Below are 26,240 nucleotides of genomic sequence, written 5' to 3' on the forward strand. Positions count from 1 at the left end.
TTTACATCCATTTCTTTATTTTGCACCTGTGAACTTCGAGTAAAAAAGAAAATTTACTTATAAAGGATAAACTGTATAAGGGTCCCTCAAGATAAAGTTTTAGGTGGCCAGTAGAGTTGGGAGTGCAGGGGTTCTTTCAGTTTGCAGGTGGAAAATCCAGGAAGCAGGGGGAGGTATGAGGCAGGTAACCATCCCATGGACAGGTTCGGGCAGCATGTCAGCAGGAGTAGCTAGGTCAGTAAGGTGTGTGTCTTCCTCTCCCTAACTGATGCTAGGCGGCAGCGACAGAGGTCTTTTCCCCCAGGCAGGAGCAGTAGGTGTGCCTGCCTGAGTCACAGAGGCCTAGCAGGGCCCCAGGTGACTGCCATTACCAAGTGGAGCCAAGTTCCCACTTAGTGGTTATAAGCCACTGGTACCCTCGCCTGGAAGCACAGCGGGTCCTCCCACTCCTAAATTGTCCCTGCAGGTGGAGGTAACCACAAAACAGCATTCAGAGACAGTCTAACCAGGCATCTCAAAGACAGAAGTGTGGAACCTGGACTACCAAGTGTGTGAAGGAAACACTTCAAAGAAAGGAGGCGGCCTCAACAGAGTTAATAGGTCAAATAAGAGACACTAAAACATGTAAGAATAAGGAATTATGAAATATTTATTTAGAGTTCTTAGAAATAAACAGTTGTTACAAAAAGTTGGTAAGTGACTGAGTAGCAGAATGAACACAGCTAAAAAGTCCACTGGAAGATGAATCATGGAATTTGACCAAACACAGAAAAAAAGATAAATGTACCTAAAAATGTTCAGAGCTATGCCGAGTAGTTTAAGACATTCCCACGTTTATCAAGGATGATTTCAGGAAGAGAGTTCTGAGGAGCGGGGAGGAAGTACTTAAAGATATAAGAAAAGAAAATTGTCCAGAATTGAAAAAAAGTCGTGAAGACGGAGAGGGCTCATTAAAATCCTACGCTTCCCCACTGGGGCAAGTTATAGATCACGGAAAAAAGAAGGTGTTCGGGATGCTTTGTGATGAAAACAGATAGACTCTCTGAAATGGAACGAGAATCAGCCTGGGTTTAGACTTCACTGTGAGCAGACAAGAAGACGGAGAGCAATATTTGCGATTCTGAGGGGGAAAACTATGAAACTAACAAGCGTATCCACACAATCTATACTCACGTGTGATGGCAGCCATGGTAATGAGTAGAAATCCTTACTATTAGTGTCAACACCTGCACGTGTTTCGTTTAGCTCTGCAGCTCATTGAGAGTTGCCGTTTTGTGTGTGGTCTGCGGCAGTAGTCAGGGTTTATTCCTACCTGCCCGGGCTCCCAGCTGACTCAGCGCGATGGATGGGAAACACCACCTTTCCCCACCGCTCTGCAGAAACGCTTCTCCAAGCAGGCCAGCGTGCACGTGGGTGCAGATGTGTGCTCCAGCCTCTCACTTGCCAAAACCACACTTAGTCATGTAATGACAGCCCACGTGACTCTTAGTCATTTAATGACAAGTCTTACTATCGGCAGGAGCTCTTCCTCCATCTCCATGAGTGTTTTGCTTGTTCTAGGCTCTCTGCTATTTCATATAAATTTGGAATCAGCTGGTCAATTCTTTGAAAAACAAAACAAAACCTCCTGGGATTTCACTAAACTCGTAGTGAACAATTTTGAGGGAACTGACATCTTTACAACATTGAATCTTCCAAACCACAAATAAAATATCTCCATTTGCTCAGGTCTTCTTAATTTCTCTGTACTATGTTCAGTCTTTTTCTAGGTGGGGACTTGCTCATCTTTCATTTTAAAAATTTCCATTTCCTAGATGTATGTTGCTAGTATATAAAAAATATTTGACTTTTTTATATTGACCTTGTATTCATCAGTCTTGGTAAACTTACTTTTTAATTCTCATAATGTATGTGTTGATTCCTTTGTGAATGATAATTTTTTTTTCATTTTGATTCTTGAAAGTTTTAACTAATGAATTAATTAATCAATTACCTTATTGCACTTACTCAGGTCTCTGCTTCAATTTGAAAGGAGGCAGTGATAGTGGGCTGCTTGTTTTGATTTTTCAGCAAAAGGGAAGCCTCTCCATTTCTTTCTACCTGTAAATGCTATTGAAGGGCTTGTAAGATGAACACGTTCCTGGCTCAGTATGAAAAGATGACAACTTTCCCCCATCAATGTGTCAATTCTAAAGAGTCCCAACTGAAACCCCAGAGGTTGTTTCATAGGCCTTGATAAACTGATTCAAAAATTTTTCTAGAAAAGAATGAATATGTGCAAGAAGTGTCAAGGCATTTCTGGAGAGCACAGCCAGTGAAGGGGTTAGGTCAGCTACCCTAACCTGACACAGCAGAGCTGAAGACGGGGATTCTTGTTCAGGTATTTTGGGAGGGGAAGGGAGGGGTGTGTCTTTTAGGAAGCAGGACGAGGTCGGGGAAACATTAATCAGTCACGGGGGCTCAGCTAGAGATTAGTTTCCATCTGATCCTGTGGGGGGAGCTCTGGATGTCAAATTACATTTACAAAGTGGGTCCTGTTTTGATGCAAGGGGACTGTCCTGTCTTTGAATAAATACCCTTGCACCAGTGAGTCACTCCTGAGGTGTGCCCTAGAGGGGGTGGGGTGCTGTGTACTTCCCTGGTAGGTGGTTCCCACTTGGCTGAGAGTCATTCTACGGAGAGAGGGCAGCTGTAAATTATCAGCTAAATCAGTCAGGGTGATAGAAACACTCTGGTTAAGGGTATCTGGGTGGGACCCCAGCAGTGTCCACTACAACATTATAGGCTTGCCGACAAAAAATGTTACAAGCTGGTATCAGTAACAGACACGCAGAAGTTGTACCAAATGTGGGGTGCGGTGGGGAACTCCTTAGTCCTCTGATTGAGCTTCATTATTTTCTGTCCTCACTCATAAGCATAGAAACTATTTTTATAGTTTCTAATCATTAACATATTTTCTACCTTTGGGACAGTTTTGATACCAGAAGGCACAGATAAAATAGAAGAAGGAGGAGAAAAATGGAAGAAGGGGGAGGGGTCCAAAGATTGGAGGTTGTGATGACCTTTGAAAATTAGGTTTAGAAAGAACAAAGATGAGAAATCTGTAAGCAGATGGGAATATTTTGGTGTCCAGAAGTTTGCCCCATCAGCAGCTGTCCCTGGTGATGGTGACCCGCAGAGCTTGGTCGTGCATGTGGGCCCTTAGAGGAGACGGGCAAGGGTCAGGGAGGGGGAGATGCCACTGACCTGGGCTGTGAAGATGTCCAGAGGGGTGGTCATGGTTAGGGAGACAGGAAGACCCTGTGCCAAGCACAGGGTGGGGAACTGTGCTTGGGGGAAGTGTGGCACAGTGAGATGTTGTAAACCTGTGAAGGGGACATTGGAAGGGACTGAAGGGAGAATGGCTTGGGAGAAACAAGAGCAGCAGAGAGACTTCAAATGGGCACCTTGTTTCCTGATCTCAAGATCTGAGTGGCTGTCCCTAGTGGAGACTTTGTGGGACATGGTGGTGTCAGGCATCCCTGTGAGAGCTGACAGGAGAGAAAATGCTTTAGACAGAGGCCGAGGGCATATGAACATACCTGCGTGATGGGACAGGGAGTCTAGGGTTCCAGAGAAAGGAATTAGAAGGCAAACTGATAGGGATATTAAAACCCAGAGCATTATTGCCAGCTGAAGGATTTCATGCCATCTCTTTTCTTTTTAAAACAATTTATTTATTGGGAGGCATTGATTTAAAAAATTATATAGGTTCCAAGTGTACATTTCTATGATACCTGATCTGTATATTGCATTGTGTGCCCACCACCCAGAGTCAAATCTTCTTCCATCACCACATGTTTGACCCCCTTTTCCCTTTACTACCCCCACCCCCTTTCCCTCTGGTGACCCCCACACTGTTGTCTGTGTCTTGGAGTTTTTGTCTGATTGTTTTTAAATTTCATTAGCATCCAGGGTTAACTCCATAACTAAATGCTAATTCTTTCCAAACCCTCCTCAGTTTGTATATTTCTCAGTGACAATTAGAGAGCAGAAGTAATTAATACTGCTGTGAGTTTGCTTAAAGAGCAGAGATTAAAATGCTTCTTCATTTTTTTAAAGCAGACTGTGTGTGTTGAGATTGATACAGTTAGCTCTTGGAAGCTGCATCACCGAGCTGAGCTGCTTCCTCAGGCAGACATTCAGAGGGAAGGAAGAGCGGAGATGGTCTTCTAGGATTCAGTGCTTGTCTCTATACCCGTGTCCAAGTGCTGCGTCTTTTAATGAGCCAGCAGAGCCTGTAGGGGTGCCTTAAGATTGGCAGGAAAAACTAGAATTGGGAGGTGGAATTTCTTGTTGAGGTTTGTTTTAGTAGTGTAGTTTTCCTGAAATCAGTGAGCTTGTCGGATGTTTATGAATCACTAACGCTTAGCCCAATGTCTGGTACATAGAAGACTCTCAATGTTACCGAATGAATTAAAATGGGAGATTTCATAATTAATGAACAGGCTTCTTGAGAACCAGAGCTGGTGTGTGTGTGTGTGTGTGTGTGTGTGTGTAGCTGCCTGCTCAAACTTTCCTCGTGACTTTTTCTCACCACTTTTCTAGCAAGATAGTTTTCTTTCATTTTCTTTTTTGGGCTTGGCATCCCCCGCATAATACAACTACAGAGTTAACGTAATTACAGAGACTGGGCTTGTCAGGACGTAGCTCTGTACATCCGTGGTAAATGAGTATGCCTTAATTGAGCGCTTCACGTGGCCATGAACCAGTGGCTCCAAACCTGGGCTACTAAAAATTCTGACGGCAGGTTCCCATCCCAGAGACTCTGACTCAGTTTTGTGTGGGAGGGGAGTGGGCATTTTTTTTCTTTTTTTAAGTTCCCCAGGAAATTTTAATGTGCACCCAAGGTGGAGAACTTGTTTTCCTCAGAGGATCCCCGATATCATTATGATAAAGGACCTCTCAAGGTCTTCCCCCAGCTTGGGTCATATGTTATTTGCCATATTTTGCTGTGTACAATGCACACCCACATTTTTTTGTCCAAATTTTCAGGGAAAAAATCTTCCATTTTAATTTTTTAATTCAATTATTTATTTATTTTAGAAACAAAATCAATGACCATATTCTAGGTTATTATTTTGCATACACATATTGCTATTGCTTTCCAGAGCTACACTTTTAATGCATAAGCATAAATAAAAAATTAAAAACATTTATATAGATATGGAATTAGTACTACCCATGTACCATACGTGTCCTTATATTTCCTTCAAAAATTTGGGCAAAATTTTTTTTTATATACAGCAAAATATGATAACTTGGTCATTCTAATGCTGTCGGTGGTCCTGGGCTGAGCTCCTGCATTTACTCTTATTTTGTTTTCTGCTTAATTTAGATTTCTTTATACTCGAATCCCCCAAGGAATTTCTAAGGGACTTTGGAGAAGTTAGAAGTTGCAACTCTCTTCCTCTCTGTCTAATGCGTATACTGTTTGAGCTACAGCTCCCCGTACAATAGCTGACAATTTCGAGGGCATAACTTCATGGCCACGTACGAACGAAAGAGGAAATTCCATCCTTAATTTTGTTGTAAAACTTGCGTGAGGGATTTATGAGGGAAATCATCATTGAGAAACCAGAGGTTGTTTCACTGGAAATGCAAAAATGATAATGACTAGGGAGAGGCAGCGAGCCGGAGATAAATTATAGAACTCAATTACTCATTTTACACATGCGTCCTAGGGCCACGCTGAGCTGCCTCCGTCTGTCCAAGAGCCAGGTACGTTCTTTCTTCCGCTCCAACCAAAGGCATTTTGTGTTTTGAGAATGCTGATTTGAAAGAAGAACTTCTATTGGGTATAACTTTCCGTGGGGTGGTTCCATTTAATTCGTGTCCATACTGCCATGATACTGTATCTTCTTCATGTTGTTTGCCAGTAAGTAATTCATTGTATTTCTGGGTTTACCTGCAAGGAACCCGTGCCAGGAAACCCAGGGGGAAATGCAAGTTTTAACAGCAGGTGTTGGATGCCTTAGTGGGGGTGGGCTCTTGATCGAAAAGACTCCCTAAAGTATGTAGGCTGTCAAAAAATTTATTCTGCCTTAATCTCATTCTTGTTTTAAAATTTTTTCTTAAGGCCATTATTAACTAATTGTAACATATCTAGCTAGAGGTGAAGAAAATAGAAAATGTATTTTGTTTATTTTTGGTAAATATTAATTGTTCTTAAAATTTGTTTTTGATGAGATAACAAAAGTAATGTGAACTCACTGTACAAACCTGAAACAATATATAAAATTTTATATAAAAAAGGAAACCCTTTCACTCTACTTAATAATCTGCGGCTAGAGACATATCACTGCCGCTGAGGAAAACGAGCCCACAGTCCAGTGTTCATGCAGTCAGGGGCTGGGGCCTCAGAGAACTATTTATCCCACTGCCCTCCGCACAGGATTTTGAGTCCATTGAAAGTATCAGAGCTGCAGACGCTCTTGGCTGCACCCTCCACCTTCCCCTTGCCTGGCAGCAGGTCCAGCACCTGGACAAGCCGGATGCAGAGGGCAAGCCCTGAGCCTGCCTGGGGAGTGTGCCTCAGGGAGAGGGTGGTGGGCAGGCAGGTGCAGGCAGGTTCTGAGAGCAAACAAGAGAAGCAAACTGCGTAAGGCAGTGACCTTGCCCGTAGAGGACATGAGAGCTGAGAAGCGGTGGATGGTACCAGGCTGAGGCTTGGCTCTGGCCAAGTGAAAGCCAAGTGAAGGCCAAGTGAAGGCCAAGTGAAGGGGGGAGAAACAAGCTGCAGGGACCTTTCACCCAGAGGGTAGAAATCCCTCTTTTTTTTTTTTTTCCCAAGAAAACACTTTACTGCAGTATAATTGACATGTACAAAGCTTACCTGTTTAACGTACACAACGTAGTGAGTTTGGGGGTAGGCGTGCAGCCTTGAAATCATCTGTGACCAATGCCGTCAACTCATCCAGCACCTCCCAAAGGGTTCATGGCCACTCTCGTGGTCAGCGGGGGTGCCATCTGAAATACTCTCTGGGAATGCCGCAGCTCAAATCCAGGCCTAGCTCAGTGTCTGAACTTGATTTGTTTGTTGAAATACTCTGCAACCCTTCTTTTCTGGCCCAGCGCAGTAAGAGGGAGAGAATCAGGAAGGGTTCCCTGGACCTAAAGCAATTCAGACAAGTGAAAAGTGCTCCTTTGGTTTTTCTTTTTCTTTCTTTTTCTCTCTCTTTTTAAAATGGTATTCTTCAATTACAGTTCACATTTGGTGTTATTTTGTATGAGATTTGATTGTCCCTGCTGTTCTGGATTTCGCTGGAATCATCATGGAGTCGCTAGGCGCAGCGACCACTAGGTTTGGGCTTCACCTTTTCAAAGAGCTGAACAAAGTAAACAAGGGAAACGTCTTCTTTTCCCCGGTGAGCATCTCCACCGCCATCGGTATGCTCCTCCTGGGGGCCCGAGGGGCCACCGCTGCCCAGCTGCAGAAGGTGAGTAGGGTGGGCTGCCTGGCTTTTTGGGCACAATCTGTTTTCTGGGGTGAGCCTTCTTGAATCAACTCAAAATCGTGCTCCTCTTGACCTGTGGGCCAGGAGACAAAGGGAGCGTGTGAACATGGAGCAGTTGCAGGTCTATCAGTAAAGTCCTCTTCCCTCTCCAAATTCCACCATGCTGTCTGCTCCCTGGTGCTTGAGATTCCTTTGGGTGAGGGCTGGGCGTGTGGCCCTGTCCAAAGCCATCAACCTCGTAATTAAAGACAGAGTGTGAAGAACCATACCTACTGGGACAAGTTGCATAACCCCCAGGAGGGTATAAATGACACATCAAAGATGAATACAGGCATGGCCGAGCCAACGAGGCTCCTCTGAAGACAGCCAGAGCTTTTCATGATTTTGCAAGGAGACAGATGTGACCTGTGTGCCCCTGAGGTGTCTTTAGCAAACATCCACTTTCCCCCGACTGATGCTGTGTGAGGTTTTCTCTGCTCTGACCCCCCCCATCATATTTTCTGTCCCTTCCAGCTGCTTTTCTCTGAACAAGACACAGAAAACTCAAGAATCAAAGCTGAAGAAAAAGAGGTACGAGACATGTCTGGTCACCTTCACTAAGGTTGCTTTGTAGATGTGGGGTCCCTGGGGAAATGTGTCGAAGAGGTAATACTTTTTTTTAAGCAGTAATAATCACACCAGTGACATAATATTACTAGGGTTGTACAATGATAATAAACCCCGAGTATTGAGAAGAGACCTTAACTTCAATGCATGCTAACCACTGTGATGGATGCTGGAAAGGCTAACAGACTGAAAAGTCCCTACAGCAGAGTGGATGGGTTTGGAGTTAAATAGATTGGGGGTTCAAATCCTGGCCCAGTGAGTTAACAGCTGTGCTGCGTTGGGCAAGTTACTCATCTTCTTTGGGCCTCCGGAATGTGTCCAGTAGAGTATCTGCAACATGCTGGTGACTTACCCAGTGGTGGTCGTGATAATAGTAAGTGGTATTGTTACTACATTGTGTTTTTATTTTAAGCCCCTTACCTCTGCTCTGATGTTTTATTAAAAAAAAAATTAGCACAGGACTAATGACTTCCTGGGGCCTCTTCCAGCTCTGGGGATGAAACGTTTGTCACTCAAAGGGCAGAGCATGCACACGTGGGAGAGAGTCCAAGTTCATAGATCGGGGCTGGCATTTGGAGGTGGTCAGAGCTCTCAGGAAGGGCACATCTGCCCTGACAGTCATCACAGCCCAGTCTCAGACCCTCATAAAGCCAGGGGCCAAGTCACCCAGCCACACGGGCTGTTCATCCCACCATCCCACACGACCAGGTTCTCTGGGGTCCTCAGGTATGCATGTGGAGAGGAAGGCTTCCTTCTAGGTTTTGTCAGCAGAGTTGGGTCAGATAGGGCTTGGCTGTCCACTCAGTCAACAAGCACAGTTGTTTGAGAGCACTTTTTTTTGAAAGAAAATAAAGAAAACATAGGTAGTAGAAATTGGAAGATAGTATGTGTGGCTCGCGTTTGTGGCTCACATTTTATTTCTGTGAGACAGCGCTGGCCTGTAGTATATAACTGGGAAGTAGGGTGTAGGCATGTTCCACTTTATTAAATGTCACCCGACATTTGCTGAAAGGATGATACCGACATCTTTTCCTCTCAGCAGTGGATACAGGCCTGTTTCATACAGTGGTACAGAGACAGTGGGCCTGGAGACCCACCAGCCCTATAATCCTCAGCCATCCATTTTCATCCATCCATCCTTCCATACCGATAAAATATGTATGTATTTTTCTGTATCTAGTGGAGATCAGTGTTTTTTCCCTCTGTTAACAGAGTGAATTACATTAAGAGTTTCTAACATTAAGTCATTTTTGCATTTGTGGTTTTTAAAAATTTATATTTCAAACATGATCAATCTGTGATATTGTGCTTTGTCCTGTCTGTTTTTTTTTTTTTTTTTGCTCTCAAGGTATCACTAGACCAAGGTGGGAAATGGTTCCTCTTTTTTATTCTCTGGAAGAGCTTGTATAAATTCAGAAACACATCTAATATTCTGTTCAGAATTTGGACGTAAAACTGCCAAGGCCTGGTGATTGATTGACAATGTCTGTTTCTAGAATTGTGGCTACTTTAGATACTTCATGAGTGGAAGCTCATGAAGTATTTGTCTTGTGTGTGTGTGTGTGTGTGTGTGACTAGCTTGTTTTGTTTACCATCACGTCATTGAGATTCATCCGAGTTGGCACATGTAACAGCATTTCCTTCTTTTCAAAGGCTACGTAATATTCCTTGGTATGTATAGACCACGTTTTCTTTATCCATTCATTTGTTGATGGTCATTTGGGTTGCTTCCAGAGCTTAGCTGTTGTGAATGATACTACAATTAACGTAGATGCACAAATATCCCTTTGAGATGTTGCTTTGAATTCTTTTGGATATATTCCCAGAAATATGATTGCTGGACCATATGTTAATTCTATTTTTAAATTTTGAGAAACCTCCATACTGTTTTCTAAAACAGCCACATTATTTTAAATTCACACTAACAGTGCACAAGGGTTCTAACTTCTCTACATTCTCATTAAACACTTGTTATTTCTTGTTCTTTTGATAGTGGCTATCCTAATGGGTGTGAGGTGATATCTCATTGTGGTTTTGAGATTTTCATGCTTATGATTAGTGATGTTGGGCATCTTTTCATATGCTGTTGGCTCTTTGTATGTTTTCTTTGGACCATTGTTTATTCAAATTTTTTGTCCATTTTTTTTCTTTGGGTTATTTTTGTTGTTGTTGAGTTGTAGAAGTTCCTTATATATTTCAGATATGTTAATATTAAATTTATTAAATTTATGATTTACAAGTATCTTCTTTCATTATGCAGCTTGCCTTTTCACTCTGTTGATTGTATAAAAATCTGAGCAGATTTTTATTTGATATAATTCCATTTGTTTATCTTTGCTATTGTTGCCTGTGCTTTTGATGTCATACTTAAGAAATCGTTATCAAACCCAGTCTCCTAAAGTTTTCCCCTTGTCTTCTTCGAATAGTTTTATAGTTGTAGGTCTTATTTTAGGTCTTTAACCTATTCTGAGTATTTTTTTTGTACATGGGGTAAGGTAAAGGTCCAACTTCATTCTTTTGCATGTGGATATTAGATTTTCCAAGCACCATTTGTTGAATAGATTGTTTTTTATCTCATTGTGTAGTCTTGGCACCCTTGTTGAAAATTAATTGGTCATTTAAGTAAGGGTTTATTTCTGGGCTATGTATTATTTCCATTGGTCCATATAGCTTCCTTTATGCCAGTACCACATCATTTTGCTTATTAATGCTTTGTAGTATGTTTTGTAATCAGGAAGTGTGAGACCTCCAACTTTGTTCTTCATTTGCCACATTGCTCTGGCTACTTGGGGTCCCTAGAGATTTCATATGAATTTTAGGATTTTTCCCCCTATTTCTTTTAAAAGTGCCATTGGGATTTTGATAGGGATTGTGCTGCATCTGTACACCACTTTGGGTAGTACAAATATGTTAACTACAGGACATCCTCCAATGTTTAGTGTGGGATATCTTTCCATTTATTTGTATCTTTAATTTTTTAAAGCAATTTTAAAATAATTTTCAGCATACAAATCTTTCACCTCTTTAGTTAAGTCATATATAAATATTTTATCCTTTTTGATACTTTAGTAAATGGGATTATTTTCTTCTTTGGATTGGTCATTGTTAATGTATAGTGATGTGACTGATTTTGAATGTAGATTGTGTATTCTGCAACTTTGCTGAATTAATTTATTATTAGTAACATATTTTTGTGGAATCTTTAAGGCTTTACACATAAGATCATGTCATCTGTGAATAGACATTATTTTACTTCTTTTATCTTTGATTTGCATTTCTCTTTTTTAAAATTATATTTAATTGATTATGCTATTACAGTTGTCCTGACTTTTCCCCCAATTTCCCCCTCCACCCAGAATCCCCCACTCCCTCAGGCAATCCCCCCACTATTGTTCATGTCCATGGGTCATGCGTATAAGTTCTTTGGCTACTCCATATCCTATACAGTACTTTACATCCTCATGGCTATTATGTAACTACCTATTTGTACTTCTTAATCCCCTCACCTCTTCACCCATTCTCCCCCTCCTGCCTCCCATCTGGCAACCATTAAAATGCTCTCTGTATCCATGATTCTGTCTCTGTTCTTGTTTGCTTAGTTTGTGTTTTTAGAGTCAATTGTTGATAGATATGTATTTTTGCCATTTTGTTGTTCACAGTTTTGATCTTTTTCTTAAATAAGTCCCTTTAACATTTCATATAATAATGGTTTGGTGATGATGAACTCCTTTGGTTTTTTCTTTTCTGGGAAGCACTTTATCTGCCCTTCCATTCTAAATGACTGCTTTACTGGGTAGAGCAATCTTGGCTGTAGGTCCCTGCTTTTCATGACTTTGAATATTTTTTTGCCAATCCCTTCTAGTCTATAACGTTTCTTTTCAGAAATCAGCTGACAGTCTTATGGGAACTCCCATCTAGGTAACTAACGTCTTTTCTCTTGCTGCTTTTACGGTTCTCTCTTCATCTTTAAACTTTGGCGTTTTAATTATGATGTATCTTGGAGTGGGCCTCTTTGCATCCATCTTGTTTGGGACTCTGTGTTTCCTGGACTTGCATGTCTGTTTCCTTCACCAAATCAGGGGAAGTTTCCTGTCATTATTTTTTCAAATAGATTTCCAATTTCTTGCTCTTTCTCTTCTCCTTCTGGCACCTCTGTCATGGGAATGCTGGATCTCTGGAAGTTGTCCCAAAGGCTGCTTTATACTATCTTCATTTTTTTGGATTCTTTTTTCTTCTTCTTGTTCTGATTGGTTGTTTTTTGCTTCCTTGTGTTCCAAATCATTGATTTGATTCTTGGCTTCATCCACTCTACTGTTGTAAGTGAATTCTTTGTTTCTGACTGGATCTTTTTTATGCTGCTGAGGTCCTCACTAAGTTCCTTGAACATCCTTATAACCAGGTTTTGAACTCTGCATCTGAGAGATTGCTTATCTCCATTTCATTTAGCTCTTTTTCTGGAGTTTTGATCTGTTCTTTCATTTGGGCCATGTTTCTTTGTCTCCTTGTTTTGGCAGCCTCCCTGTGTTTGTTTTTATGTATTAGGTAGAGCTGCTTTGACTCTGTGTCTTGGTAGTGTGCCCTAATGTAGTAGGTGTCCTGTAGGGTCCAGTGACACAGCCTCCTCTATCACCCAAGCTGGGTACTTGAGGTGCACCATTTATGTGGACTGAGTATACCCTCCTCTTGTAGATGAGCCTTTGTTGCTGTTGGCAGAGCAATGGGAGGGATTTACCCAGACTAGTTAGCTGCAAGGACTGGCTGTGACCACTGACCACCAACCTCCGCCCTCTGTGGAGAATCAGCTGTGCAGGGGCAGGGTGGTGGTGCTCTGAAGTGGTCTGTGGCTGTCCACTGGGTGCGTTGGCCCTGGGGTTTTCCAGGTGGTATGGGCCAGGGTCAGCCCCTACCTGTGTTTTGCCTGGGGCCAGCTTGCCTGAGCTATAAAGCAATTTGAGATGGCTGCTACTTGGGCTGGGCTTGGAGATTCCCAGGCAAAGGCTAATCTGGCTGCTGCTAGTGCTGGGCCTGGTACTCACTGAGGCCAGCTGTTGCTTGTTTGATAGGATTTAGGAAGTTGTGAAATAAGCACCAGGACCAGCCATGCATATAGAAAAGCAGCTTGGATGGGCCTGTAAGTTGGGTGAGGCGGATTCTCTGCGGATCTCCAAGACTGGTCAAACAGTGTTAGCCAGATTGGTAGAGTTTCACATATGGCACTAGCTTGCTGTCTCTGTGGGGGAGGGTTTAGAAAAGGGACAATGGCCTCTGCTCACCTTGATGCCAGACACTTCAGTTTCTCCCTGTGTACCACTGCTGCCTTTCAAGCTGCTACCCCAGTGCTGGAGCTCAGCGGGAGTGAGTCTGAGTAGGTGAGTCCGTGTGTGGGTTCTTTATGATGAACTGCTTGGAATTCCAGTAGTTTCTTCTACAGACTCAATCCCTGATGGTTTTTGCACCCAGAAGTTGTGGGGGCTTACCTTCCTGGCACTGGAATCCTGAGCTGGGGGGCCTGATGTATGGCTGGTACTCCTTGCTCCTGAGATATCCCTCCTGAATTCTTACCCATCACATGTGGGCAAGGGACCAGCCTGTTCCGCGTCTGCAGCCCTCCTCCCAATCTGGATGGATGTGGTTTCTTTAATTCAATAGTTGTCAGACTCCCATTCAACTCATTTCTGATGGTTCTGAGTGATGGCCGTTCCATATTTTAGTTGTAATTTTGATATGGTTGTGTGAAGAGGTGAGCCATGTCTTCCTATGCTGCCATTTTGACTGCATTTCTCTTATTTTATTTTCTTCCCTAGTTTCTATGGGTGGGGCTTCCAGTATTATGTTGAATATGTCAAATAGTAGTAGTGAGAGTCAAGATCTTTGCCTGATCTTAGAAGAAAAGCTTTCATTTCACCATTGAGTGTGATATTATCTGTGGGCTTTACATACATGGCTTTCATTATGTTGAGGTTGATTTCTTCTATTTCTAGTTTTTGGGTGCTTTTGTCATGAAAGGGTGTTGAATTTTGTCAAATGACTTTTCTACTTGTCAATTGAGATGATCATGTGGGTTTTGTTTTTTAATGTTAATGTATTGTATTACACTGATTGAGTGCCATGAGTTAAACCATTCTTGCATTCCAGGTGTAAATCCTACTTGGTTATGATGTATAATGCTTTTAATGTGCTGTTGAATTTGATTTGCTAGTACTTTTTTGAGGATTTTTGAATCAATATCCATCGAGTATTGGTACCTAGTTTTCTCCTCTTATGTCTTTGTCTGGTTTTGGGGTTATGGTTATGCTGGTCACATGGAATGAGTTTGGCAGTGATCCCTCCTCTTCAAGTCTTTGGGAGACTTTAAATATTTGGTAAAATTCTCCAATGAAGCTATCTGGTTCTGGGCTTTTCTTTATTAGAGGTTTTTGATTATGGATTCAGTCTTCTTACTGGTTATATCTGTTCACTTTTCTTTATCATTCAGTGTTGGTCTGTTTGTATATTTCTAGAAATTTGAGATGTACACTTACGTTGTTGATTTAACTTGTTTCTTTGATTGAGTCATGTTTCGTCATTTCTTTGGCATTTTGGCATTTGGAAACTCAGCCATACAGGAAAAACTTTTTAGAATCAGGCTGACTAGAGATTTTGGAGATGTCTTTTTAAAAAAATTTTTTAAAAAATGTTATTGCATTTCAAATCATCATTATATAACTTAATTCTGGCCTCGATGTCCAGTTTTGGAATGAGGAACTGTAAGCAATTAGGGTTTGTCTACACATTTAGGGGAATGAGCCAATTGGGACTTTAGTAAAACTTGGTTGCAACTGTTGGAGAAACCCGTTCAGAACGGAACTGGTCCTTGGTTGTCAGCAATCACTACTTTTTAAGCAGGAGAAAAAACAGCAACAGGATAGAAGATCTGGAGAGTGAATCACAGGGTTGACCGACTCAGAGGCGGGAAACCTGGATGGTAGCTCAGCCCCCTTAGAGGATCTAGGGAGAAACAGTGGGCTGGAAAAGTCTAGAGGCAGAATGGTTATTTCACTCCTTAACCCCCCTTTTCCCCAAACCTCTTGGATGCTTTCCTCGGACCAGGTGGGGATGTCTTAAGCCTTTTCTGGGGATGCACTTTCTCTGGGCTTGTGTGTGTGCAATCTAATTGAAGGAGTTTGAGTTTCTACTCGGGATCTCAATCCTGGTGTCTGTCTGTGGTACTGCAGATTCTGGAGTCACCTGTTATTTTTTTATTTATATTTTTTATCATATTGATTATGCTATTACAGTTGCCCCAGTCACTTTTTAAAAATCCACTGTCTCAAATAGGTATTGCTAACCTTAAAGTGGATAAAAGCCTTCTAAGGAATTATCTCCTTTCCTCAGGTGCTTAGTATTGTGAGAAGCTAAAAGCAAGCATGTGAAACATTTAGTGGGCAATTACATTGAGACGAAAAATGCAACCCGAATTAGAAAAGCCAGGTCTGTGGTGCTGGGTGGAGGAGCAGGCAAAATGCAACCCGAATTAGAAAAGCCAGGTCTGTGGTGCTGGGTGGAGGAGCAGGCTTCTGTGTGGACCTGGGATTGCTTGTCACTTACATTATCATCTGATTCGTGTCAAAGCCACCTGATATCAGGGGCCACACCAAACTCACTGGCCGTCCTCAAGGCTACCAAGCTGAGGGAAAGAGCCAGTAGCCATGTTGTCTTGGGGCAGAATCTAGGCTTGCTTTTGCTAAGGTAACTCACTGAGTTTTTGTTTTGATTTTGAAGATTGAGAAGACAGAAGAGATACACCACCAATTCCAAATGTTTCTGAGTGAAATAAGCAAACTCACTAATAATCATGAACTGAAAATAGCCAACAGGTTATTTGGAGAAAAGACATACCTTTTCCTTCAAGTAAGTTTTGCCATATCCACCACCTTGGTGAGTGGTATTTGTGAGTGGCCAATGGCCCTGTTGGGACTGTGGGTCCTGGAGGCATGTGGCCTATGTGGACTGCCTGGCTTGGCCTGGATCCCTTGGTGTCCCCATGGCCTGTTTTTCAGACAGCCAGGCCCCCTGAGAGCTCCTTTTTAATCTTGGAAGTTGAATTCTGATTTTTGCTTTAACCCTACTGTACCTGCCTCAATATGCGCATGGAAATAGTCAAAATGATTTGCCCTGATCCTCAAAATCCATGCTTACCATGTTAGTGATCTTGGTGTACTGCTAAACTTATTTAGAGATGTCAGCAATGGGTAAATTGAAATTCAACCTCTTTCCATTCCTCCCCTGTTTCTCCTAAAGAAATACTTAGATTATGTTGAAAAATATTACCATGCTTCTCTGGAACCTGTTGATTTTATAAATGCAGCAGATGAAAGTCGAAAGAAGATTAATTCCTGGGTTGAAAGCCAAACACATGGTAGAGTATGGATGGGTCGTTCATCATAAAAATGCTTCTTTTGTGCCTGCTGTGAGTGAAGCCCTGTGCTTGGCACTGCGTGGGGTGTCAGGGGGGATGAGATTTGGGAGGGGACTTGGTAGAGGTTTTTCAGGGTTGAAAAGGCAGCCTGGGCATGAGGAGTGGGAGAAGGCACTGCAAATAGTGGAGAGAACTGGAGAGGGGGTCCTAGAACATGGAAACACTTGGTGGAGAATTATTTACACATGGCGTGGATCACAGTATCTTGAGGCCCCTAAAATTGGGCTCATGTCTGTCTTGGGTTCACATCCTTTTCTTTATATCAGACGTTTTCTTTCTGAGGCTGTGTCCGTAAGTGGAAATGTCATAGAGTGTTTCCTTTCTCTTTATCAAGTGAGAAACATTCAGCTTTCCCATCAAGACCTACTTTTGTTACCTACAGCTGGGGCTGCCTGGCGCTCAGCTCTGTTTGAGCAACAGGTGGGATTGATAACTCTCAGGCCCATCCACAGCAGAGAACTTGACAAACCCTCCCTGCACCCTCCCCTCCCCATTCCCTACCTAGTATGAGCCAAACACACAAGAAACACTAGAGAGGAAAGGTTGTAAGCAAACACACTCTGGCGGAGGGCGATAGCTGACACTTTAGTGTTAGAGTTTCAGATTACAGTTTTTATTCTAGTTATCCAGAAGACATGTTATTTCAGAATGCATTTTTATTCATAGTTAGTCCAAAGGAAATGCAATGGAAAAAAAGCAGGAAAAAAAGCGTCTATCAAAAAGTTAGTTTAAGGCAGTATTCTTTAGGATTTAGTGCGAGATGGGCTGAAGCCAGAGACAAAAACATCAGCTCCTTTTCCAGTAAAATAAGAATCGGGAAATCTCAGGTGGTAACGCAACGAAGTGGGTAAAAATAATGAGCTAACCTTCACTGAGTGCTTCCTGGAAGGCAGACAGGGATCTACATGCTGTTCACACACTAGACCTTCTACTCCTTTTGACAACCCTAAGGGCAGGCTTCATCCCTGTTCCACATATGCAGAAACTGAGGCACAGAGAGCTGAAATAACTCGCCCAAGGTTCCTCAGTGGATAAGACGCAAAACTGGATGCTCACAGAGGCGGTCTGATCCCAGAGCCTGAGCTCCTGAACTCTCACACCTCAAACCATCCCATGGGATAAGTAGGCAGTGGGCAGTGAGGACCTCCCGTTCGGTGAAGCCTTTGTGGGTGGGAGCTGGCTGACACTTTAGTGACCAGTGAAGTCCACCCATGTCATGTATACCATGCATATCACGTGTAATTTCCAAGACGGGCCAATTTGGTGGTGGTTGTTGTTTGCAGAAAAAGTCAAGGACCTGTTTCCAGACGCCACTCTGAGCAGCTCCATCAAGCTGGTGCTGGTCAACGTCGTGTATTTTAAAGGGCGATGGGACAGGGAGTTTAAGAAAGAACATACCAAGGAGGAGGAATTCTGGCTGAATAAGGTATGGTCCTCTATACCTGGGACATGCTTATACACGGAATGCAAATTCTGACGTTGGACTTACGTGACTGCGCAGGCAGGGCAGCAGATGCTGACTCGGAGGTTCTGAACATTAGCACAGTTTGGGTTGAGCGCATGAATTTGGTGAGCACGCCGGGTCATCTTAGGCCCCTTTTGATGTTCAGCACTCTGCTAACTTGTTGCAGGACACAAGTAAACCGGTGCTGATGATGACCCAGCGCCACACCTTTAGCTTCACTTTCCTGGAGGACCTGCAGGCCAAGATTCTGGGCATTCCATATAAAAACAGCGAACTAAGCCTGTTTGTGCTGCTGCCCAATGACATCGACGGCCTGGAGAAGGTAAAGCCTCGCATCTCCTCATTCTTGCTGTCGTTTTCGGAGGCTCTGCGTCTCAGAGCTTGTTCTGGGTGAGCCTGGAAAGGGGACTTCTGATTCGGAGCAGGTGTCTCTCCGATGGTGCCCCGTGGAACTACTTCCGATTCTGTGCAGGATGTCTGAAGAGGAGCCATAAATGACATCAGGTTTACAGAGAACAACCAGCACTAAGACATTTGGGAATGAAAGAAAATGAACATTTAAGGTCACATGGGGATGGTAAAGATCTCCCTGCATTCTGGGAAATGGTTGATTATCTAGACACCATTTTTCCCAGAAAAAAATATCACATGTGCACATATGCAGCAAATTTTGCATGCTATTCAGACCTTCTGAAAATTTTTAGACCTTCAATTTTAAAAAAGTTTTAAGTTCACGACAAAATTGAGAGGAAGGTACAGAAATTTCACATTCACCCTGTGTCCCATGCAAACATAGCCTCCCACATAATCAACATCACTTACCAGAAAAAAATAGTATATATATTTTTAAAACCAAGATGAACCCACGTCAACACATAGTAATCAAGCAAAGTCCTAGGACCCTTAATCTTGCACCCCTTGATTTAGTCCTACCCACTTTTCTGTTAAAATATTTAGTAGCATTATGTCCTTCGGAGCTAATTAACTTTCTTGAACCTCGATATTTTCCCATCTATGAAATGGGCTTCACAGTGTTAATGTGTAGGGGTATTACAATGACTAGATACCACACTCTATCTGTATCTGTATAACACACACAGACGGCCTCAGTATTATAATAATATAGCACCTGCCATGTATATTATTATAATACTGGATGCTCTTCTGTTGCTGTGAAACAGAGCTAATAGCCTTCATTATACATCGGAAAATAGTTGAGGACGGCAAAATGGCAGTATGTAGAAAAACTTGAAGAGTATTCCTCCCCTGACTCAAAACCCCCAGTTGTGAAAATTATCCTAGGGAAATAATTCAGAAGAAAAAATTGCCTGCCTGAGTCAAATTAGTAATTTCTGCATTAAATATACTAGGACATGTAGTTTGAAATTCATCATGATAATTATTTTTGTATCTACAGAATCTATCATCTATCATAATGTGTGATATGTACTAGATACTTGTAAAAGAATGGGTTAATGGGTAAAATTGATCAATTTGATGAAAATATCAGTGTGAAGATATTTCAGAGGGATCTGCAGTTGTGTAAAAAGTTTACATTAAAATAAGGAAAATGGACATTCACTGTGATCACAACTATGTAAATATGTATTTTTATATGTAAATATATTAATTATAATTTTATTAATTTATATTTATGCAAGCATATTTTATTATCTTTAAAAGTAATATATAATATATTGCATACAAAGACATTGGGGGAATAGTAAACTATGAACTAATGTGTAGTAGAAGTTCCATTTTTCACCTTTAAAAATGCTCTAAGTGCTATTGACTTTTCACATATGCCCAGATAATTTAAACAGAGAAGTTCACGTCAAGTGCCTGCTATAGAAGGACAAGTCTCGTGACATGAACTTTCTCCTTTTGTCACTAAAATTCATGATTTCTGACTGATGCAAATCCGTGTTCACTCTTTCAAACTTGTATTGATAATCGTGCCATTCTCCCCACCTTTTTCTGAACAGATTATAAATGAAGTAAGCCCCGAGGAGTTAGAAGAGTGGACGAGGCCGGGGCGGATGGAGCGGAGGCCTGTGGATCTGCGCCTGCCCCGGTTTGAACTGGAAGACAGTTATGACCTGGAGGCGCCGCTGGCTGCCTTGGGGATGGGGGAGGCTTTCAGCGAGCTCCAGGCAGACTACTCAGGCATGTCCTCACGCTCAGGGCTGAGTGCCCAGAAGTTCTTGCACAGGTCCTCTCTGGTGCTGACGGAGGAAGGGACGGAGGCCACAGCAGCCACCGGGGTGAGCTATGGGGTCTCCTCAGGGCCCAGCTATGAAACTGTCCACTGCAACCACCCGTTCCTGTTCCTCATCAGGCACAACGAGTCCAACAGCGCCCTCTTCTTTGGCAGATTTTCCTCTCCTTAGGCCGGTCATTGGCTTGGCAGGAAACCAGTGCGGGAGTACTAATATGACTATGGAAACGGCCCATTCTTTAAACAAAATTTTTGCTTTTCTTGCTTGCATTCCAATATTACCATCAAAACTGATGACTTAGGGATTGCACTGTGTGTATGTGTGTGTGTGTGTGTGTGTGTATTTATAATTTTCTTTCAAAGTGAAATGTCCTTTTGTTTGTGTTATGTATAAAGTGAGTTAAATCAAGGCTCGTTGTAATATGCTGTTGATTTCTTCTGAAAGTAAATTAATGACTTGTGGTTTTATGCGCTAATGAAAGAAATAGCCTTGTCAGTAAAGGCTATGGAATAGTGATTTTGGGAGTCTTTCCAGTTCTAATATTTTGGCCCATTTAATACATAAGTAAAATAAAAGAATAATTTACTCAATTCGTGTTATTTTTTTTCTTTCTCAGCAAATAGTGTAGCAAACTGCACATAGGAAAGAGAATTTAGAAACACACTGGTGAAATATAAATTAAAACTCAAAAGCCAGAATAAAGTGCAGCCATGTACCAGGCAGAGAGGATGCCCATGTCTTTACCCGCTAGTCTCAGAGCATGTTATTCATTGTCAACTGCATAAGCATTTGATAACGTGAAATCAGTGTGATCATAAAATAAGATGCACTCACTTTAATCCTGGAACTTGATGAGTTTAAAATTTTTTTCTTTTTAAAAATTGTTCCAGAGAGAGGAGAAGGCAGGGAGGAAGGGAGGGGGGAAAACATCCATCTGAGAATCAGTTTCCTTCTGCACACGCCCTGACTGGGGACCAAACCACAACCCAGGCAGTGCCCTTACCGGGAATGGAATCTTTGACATTTTGGTTTGCAGGACGATGCCCAACCAGCTGAGCCACACAGACCAGGGTGAACTTGACGAGTTTTGACAGATGTATACACCTGTGCAAACGCCACCATACCCAACATACAGAACATTTTCATCATCCCCCAAGGTTCCCTTGTTCTGTTTCCCTGTCAGCCACCCCATGCAGCCCCAGCTTATGTGACTGCTGACCTGCCTTCAGTCACTACAGGGTAGATCTGTCATTTCCAGGGTTGCATTCAAATGCATTCATATCCTATGTTCCCTTTTGTGTCGAGCTTCTTTGGCTGAACACTGATATCCCAGTCAATGTTGTTGGGATATCAGTAGTTCATCACTTCCTATTGACAGACAGTATTCCATTGTATACTTGAGCCACATTTTGTTTATCTATTTACCCATCGATGGGCATTTGTGTGGCTTCCAGTGTTTGGCTACTATGCCTAATGCTATGATGCATATTTGTGTGCCTACATCTTTGTGTGGACACGTGTTTTCATTTCTCTTGGGTAGGCATCTAGGAGTGAAGTTGCTGGGTCCTATGATATGGTGAAATTTATACAGAACTGCCAAAATGCTCTCCAACACTGTTGTGCCAGGTTCCACTCTTGGAGCAACCCAGGAGCATTCCAGTTGCTCGGCACCCTCACCAGGGGCTGGTGTGGCTGGTGGCCTTCGTTACACCCACCCGAGTGGTGTGAAGTTGTGAAGTGGTGTAAAACCTCTCATTGTGGCTTTAATTTGTGCATTTCCCTTATGACTGACGGTGGTGAGGGTCTTCATGTGTGTGCTGTCCGTATGCACATCTTCCTTTGGAAAGTGTTTATTCAATGTTTTCACCAACTTTTATTAAATTGTTTTCTTATTATTGACTTGTAATTGTTTTTGTTATATTCTGAATAAAAGTTCTGTGTCAGCTTTATGAATTTAATTTTGGTGTCATTAAGCAGTTTTAAATTTTAACAGAGTCCAATTCATTAATTTTGTCTTTTATGGTTTCTGTGTTTTCTCTGTCTTATTTGAAAATGTTTTGCATATCTCAAGTTTGCTAAGCCTTTCTTCTATGCTTTCTTCTAGAACATTTATGGCATTAATGTTTACATTTAGACCTATGACTTATTTTTAATAAATTATTGTTAAGCAAGGCTTGGGGCTCATTGTGACTCCTGTGGTCATTCAGTTGTTCCAGCATCATTTGTTGAAAAGGACTAGTCTTCCCTCGATGAGTTAATCACCCTGGGGACTTTGTGGCAGATGTATGTGTGGGTCTGTTTCTGAATCCCCTGTTCCTCTACTGATCTCTGTGTCAATGTCTTCCCATCCCTGGTTATGGTCCTTGCTGAGATTTGACTTGTCTAACAATATAACTGCTCAGGCTTTTATGTGACTAGTGTTGGCATGGTATGTCTTTTTCTATCCTTTCATTCTAACCTAAGTGTGTCCTTATACTTACAGTGAGTTTTTATTTTTTAATTAAATTTATTGGGGTGACATTGGTTAATATGATTACATAGATTTCAAGGATACCTTCTATGATACATCATCTGTTTATTGCATTAAAATCGACATCCTATAATGGGATGTTGTGGTCATCCCATGGAGATAGAATGGATAGACTGATGGCACCATAGATGAACCAAGGAGGGATGAAGAGATTGATTAGTTGCATGATGAGGCTTTCTGGGGAGAGCATGGCAGGGCGCCTGGCCTCAGAGCTCCAGGAGGCTTTTATTGTGGTTAGGGTTTGGGCTTGGCTGAGGGGCGTTCTTGTGTCTGGTCAAGACTTGTTGGCACTTCCCTGCAGATGCCAAGGGAGGGAGCTCAAGGGCTTCCTTACCAGCCAGCCCAATGTGGCTCTTGTGAACACCCATGGACCTCTATGGGTCTAAATTCCTCTGAGTCTAAGGCTTCTAGGGGTTGTATACCCCGCTGCTACCCACACTTGGCCATCAGCAGTTGTCTGGGGCCCTGTCTTCCTCCCATGTTCTGCTCCAGGCAAGTGAGTGTTGGAGTCCTGTCTCTTCTTGGAGACAACTGTCTTTCCTTAGATTTTAGGCTGTGTGGTGGTCTTGCACCCACAGCTTAATAATGGGCTTAAGAATTTGTGTGTTATCCAGATTTTTCTTTCTTTTTTTTCCTGTAGTGGTAGAATTAACACTCCTTCCAGCTTTCTCCCTCACAGCAGAATCTGGAAGTCTCTGTGGTTCCCGGGTGACTCATGTTCTCTGTGCGCCCAAGCTTCCCTGCTGCTGGTCCCGAGTGCCCAAGCCCCAGGCCAGTTATTTCCAGAGAAATTGTGCTATTTTCGGTATTCAGGGGGAGGTTCTTTCCTATGAGAAGTGTGTTTTTGATGAGACCCTCCGAAATCTGCGGCTGCAGAGCTCTCTGGTCAACCCCCTTGTTTTTCTTCTCACTCGCTCCAGGGCTTCCTGTGCAGCCTCAGCTGTGGGAGAGGGACAAGCTTTCCTCTGCCCTCAGGGTTCTCACAGCGGGGCTCATCATCAAGTAAGTACACCTGAGACAGAGTAGTGACTAACCAAATTTAATACATACACGCATACACGAGAGGGTCAGGGACCGCCCCCCCCCCCCCCCCACAGGTTCAGGACAGGAAGGGAACATGGGGCTCTAAGACATCCTGAGCTAGGGACGAGATTCGAGGAGTTGGGAGCTTCAAAGGGTCATCTCAGGATAAGAAGAACAGATGCTTAGTAAGTAGAAAATTGTCCTGTCCTACAGACAGGTGAAAAGAAGTTGTTTCTGATGATATCTCATGGCAGGCAAGGCCCCCAATTCAAATTCTCCTAGGCAGCCAACAGAGGGCAGAAGTTTCTCCTGAGCCCACAATTATAGCTGCCTTTAGCTCATAACAATCCGCACACCACAGAAGCACATATTTGGGTGACTAGCTCTGAACCCCACACAGCCTTTATATGAATTATGAGACCATGAATTATACCTACCTTCTAAATTTATTGAAAAAGGAACTTACAGAGATATTTTTCTCCTTCTTCTCTTTCTCCTTCCTCTCTTGCTCCTCTCCTCCTCCTCCACCATCTTGTCTTCTTCTTGCTTATTAGTATTTGTGAAAGAGAAGAGGAAAGATACTGATACACAGAACCATTCTCATGCCAAACACTGTCCTCCCAGAGAGCTTGGTGAGGCTCCTTCGTACTTCTAACCCTGTTGTATCTGTGTTTTCTGTCTGCACTGCTCACTGTGGTTATCTTTGCATCCTCAGTGTCTAGATCAATGTCTGAAAATGCAAGTGTTCCAAAACCTGAGTAGTTTAAGGTTTCTGCGCATCTTACAGACAACGTTCTAACCACCAGCTTATTGAGGGGACATGGAACCAGCATGTAATGAAGTTATCGATGGAGAATATAAAAGTGGAAGTGTCTAATGCCCATAATCAGTGAGGCATGAACTCCAGTGCAATCAGTACTGGGCTTGTTGCTGATGGCCAAGGGCAAATGCATCTGGGAACGGGTACCCCCAGGCCTGTGCAGTCAGAGCTCTTGGAGGATAACAGATCAGTGTCTGAGGGGTAACAAGTAATGTGAAGTATCTGCCTGGGCGGGGAAGGAAGCAAAGTAAAGAATGACAGGTGTGCAGTCAGGAAGCTCGCACGTCTATCCCAGCTCCACCCTGACCTACCTGTGATCTCAAGAATGGCAGTTAATTCCTTTGGAATTTTGTTTTTTTATTGCTTACATGAAGAAAATTATATAAATGGCCTCTAATATCACTTCTGACATTATATTGGTGACTACTCCTTGAAATGGTCCACTGTCTAATTATAATGGAAAATAATTAATCCAGACATACAGAGGGAATTATGGTCAACCACTTTAGCAACAACAACAAAATTTCATTCCTGTCCATTTCTAAATCTTCCTCTTGTGTGCCAACTTAGGGATGGACAAACTGAATATAAATCTGGGCTTTGGAAATAGATGTATGGCCTTGGTTTGTTTCAACTTCTTGAGCTTCAGTTTCTTTGTGTTCAACGTTGGTTTTACAAGAGTTCCTCTTTTATTGAGCTATTGCGAGGGTACATAGTATGCACATTTATTAAAGAAACTGGAGCACGGTATGCATCTGATGGATGTTGGCTGCCATTTTCTTTGCCATCTCCATCATATTGTTGCCACGGTCATTATCACTGTCGTCGTCACCAACAGCAACAGTAGCATCCTCTAACGCAAACCAAATCGTGGCCACCCTGTCCTTAGCCACCATGTTAGGCTCTGAGCTGTTACTTCATCAGTTCTAAACTGTTAGGGGATTCCTGGTGAGAGAGGCATTGTCCTTCCTCACTGTTTGGTTTACACTGATTTCTACATCCGTGTTCGGAGGTGAGTGCGCACAGTGCGTCTATTGAGCCCAGCAAGGGTGCTCAAAAGCTCTGACTCACTAAACTCACTCTGAATAATCCCTGGGTTTTGAAAATATTTACTTTTGATCCTATATTTGTTATGCCTTCTGCTTCTCCAGGCAAATTTTATCTCATCGCCACACCCAGAAGCTTTCACTGCAAGAGGTGTGGGCAGAGTAATTGGTTCTAAAGTGAACATCCATTCCACGCCTTCCTCCAGGGATCGGCAGAAGATCCCAGGACCTCTGAGCACTGGTCTAACTGCCTTATTTGTGCAGACGTACATTTGGAGGGTGCGGTTTGGGGATGGCGAGGATGACCTTCCCAGTGCCACCATTTGTGCAATCCGGGGCATGCTCTGAAGAACGAGCCCAGTGCTGTGATGGGCTTCATCAGTCCTGGCATGCAGAGTCCAGCATCCTCTGCAGCAGCTGCCTTGGCATTGCCTTCAAGGTCATCGATGTGCAGCCCCTGGAATAAACACTGCTGCAGGGCGGTGAACCTGCAGACAACCCTCCATTTTTCACGTGCAAGTTAGCACAAGGTGAACTTCAGTCGGATCACTATTGAACTTACAGAGTACTCAAAAAA

At 42.7% G+C, this 26,240-nt stretch overlaps 1 protein-coding gene across 2 annotated transcripts; it reads left to right on the plus strand.

Moving 5' to 3' along the window:
* Positions 1-5,718: 5,718 nt before the first annotated feature.
* LOC112322986 (serpin B13) lies at positions 5,719-20,789 on the plus strand. Of its 2 annotated transcripts, none has more exons than XM_024580692.3 (8): positions 5,719-5,760; positions 7,246-7,478; positions 8,010-8,066; positions 15,864-15,992; positions 16,383-16,500; positions 17,844-17,986; positions 18,192-18,347; positions 20,011-20,789. In XM_024580692.3, the coding sequence occupies exons 2-8, from the start codon at positions 7,314-7,316 to the stop codon at positions 20,413-20,415; spliced, it is 1,173 nt and encodes a 390-aa protein (XP_024436460.2). In that variant the 5' UTR covers positions 5,719-5,760; positions 7,246-7,313; the 3' UTR covers positions 20,416-20,789. The 2 variants fall into 2 exon arrangements, with proteins under 2 accessions (XP_024436460.2, XP_045043864.2); XM_045187929.2 differs by lacking the exon at positions 5,719-5,760 and adding an exon at positions 5,848-5,917.
* Positions 20,790-26,240: the final 5,451 nt, after the last annotated feature.

This window comes from Desmodus rotundus, chromosome 10, assembly GCF_022682495.2.
Source record: "Desmodus rotundus isolate HL8 chromosome 10, HLdesRot8A.1, whole genome shotgun sequence".
In the NCBI taxonomy this organism is placed as follows: Eukaryota; Metazoa; Chordata; class Mammalia; order Chiroptera; family Phyllostomidae; genus Desmodus; species Desmodus rotundus.

Bases quoted from the DNA above. Each gene is read 5' to 3' on its own strand.
- LOC112322986 (XM_024580692.3), top strand. From the start codon at position 7,314: ATGGAGTCGCTAGGCGCAGCGACCACTAGGTTTGGGCTTCACCTTTTC. The intron at 7,479-8,009 runs GTGAGTAGGGTG...TGTCCCTTCCAG, and splicing joins CCGCTGCCCAGCTGCAGAAG to CTGCTTTTCTCTGAACAAGA. The intron at 16,501-17,843 runs GTAGAGTATGGA...TGTTGTTTGCAG, and splicing joins GGTTGAAAGCCAAACACATG to AAAAAGTCAAGGACCTGTTT.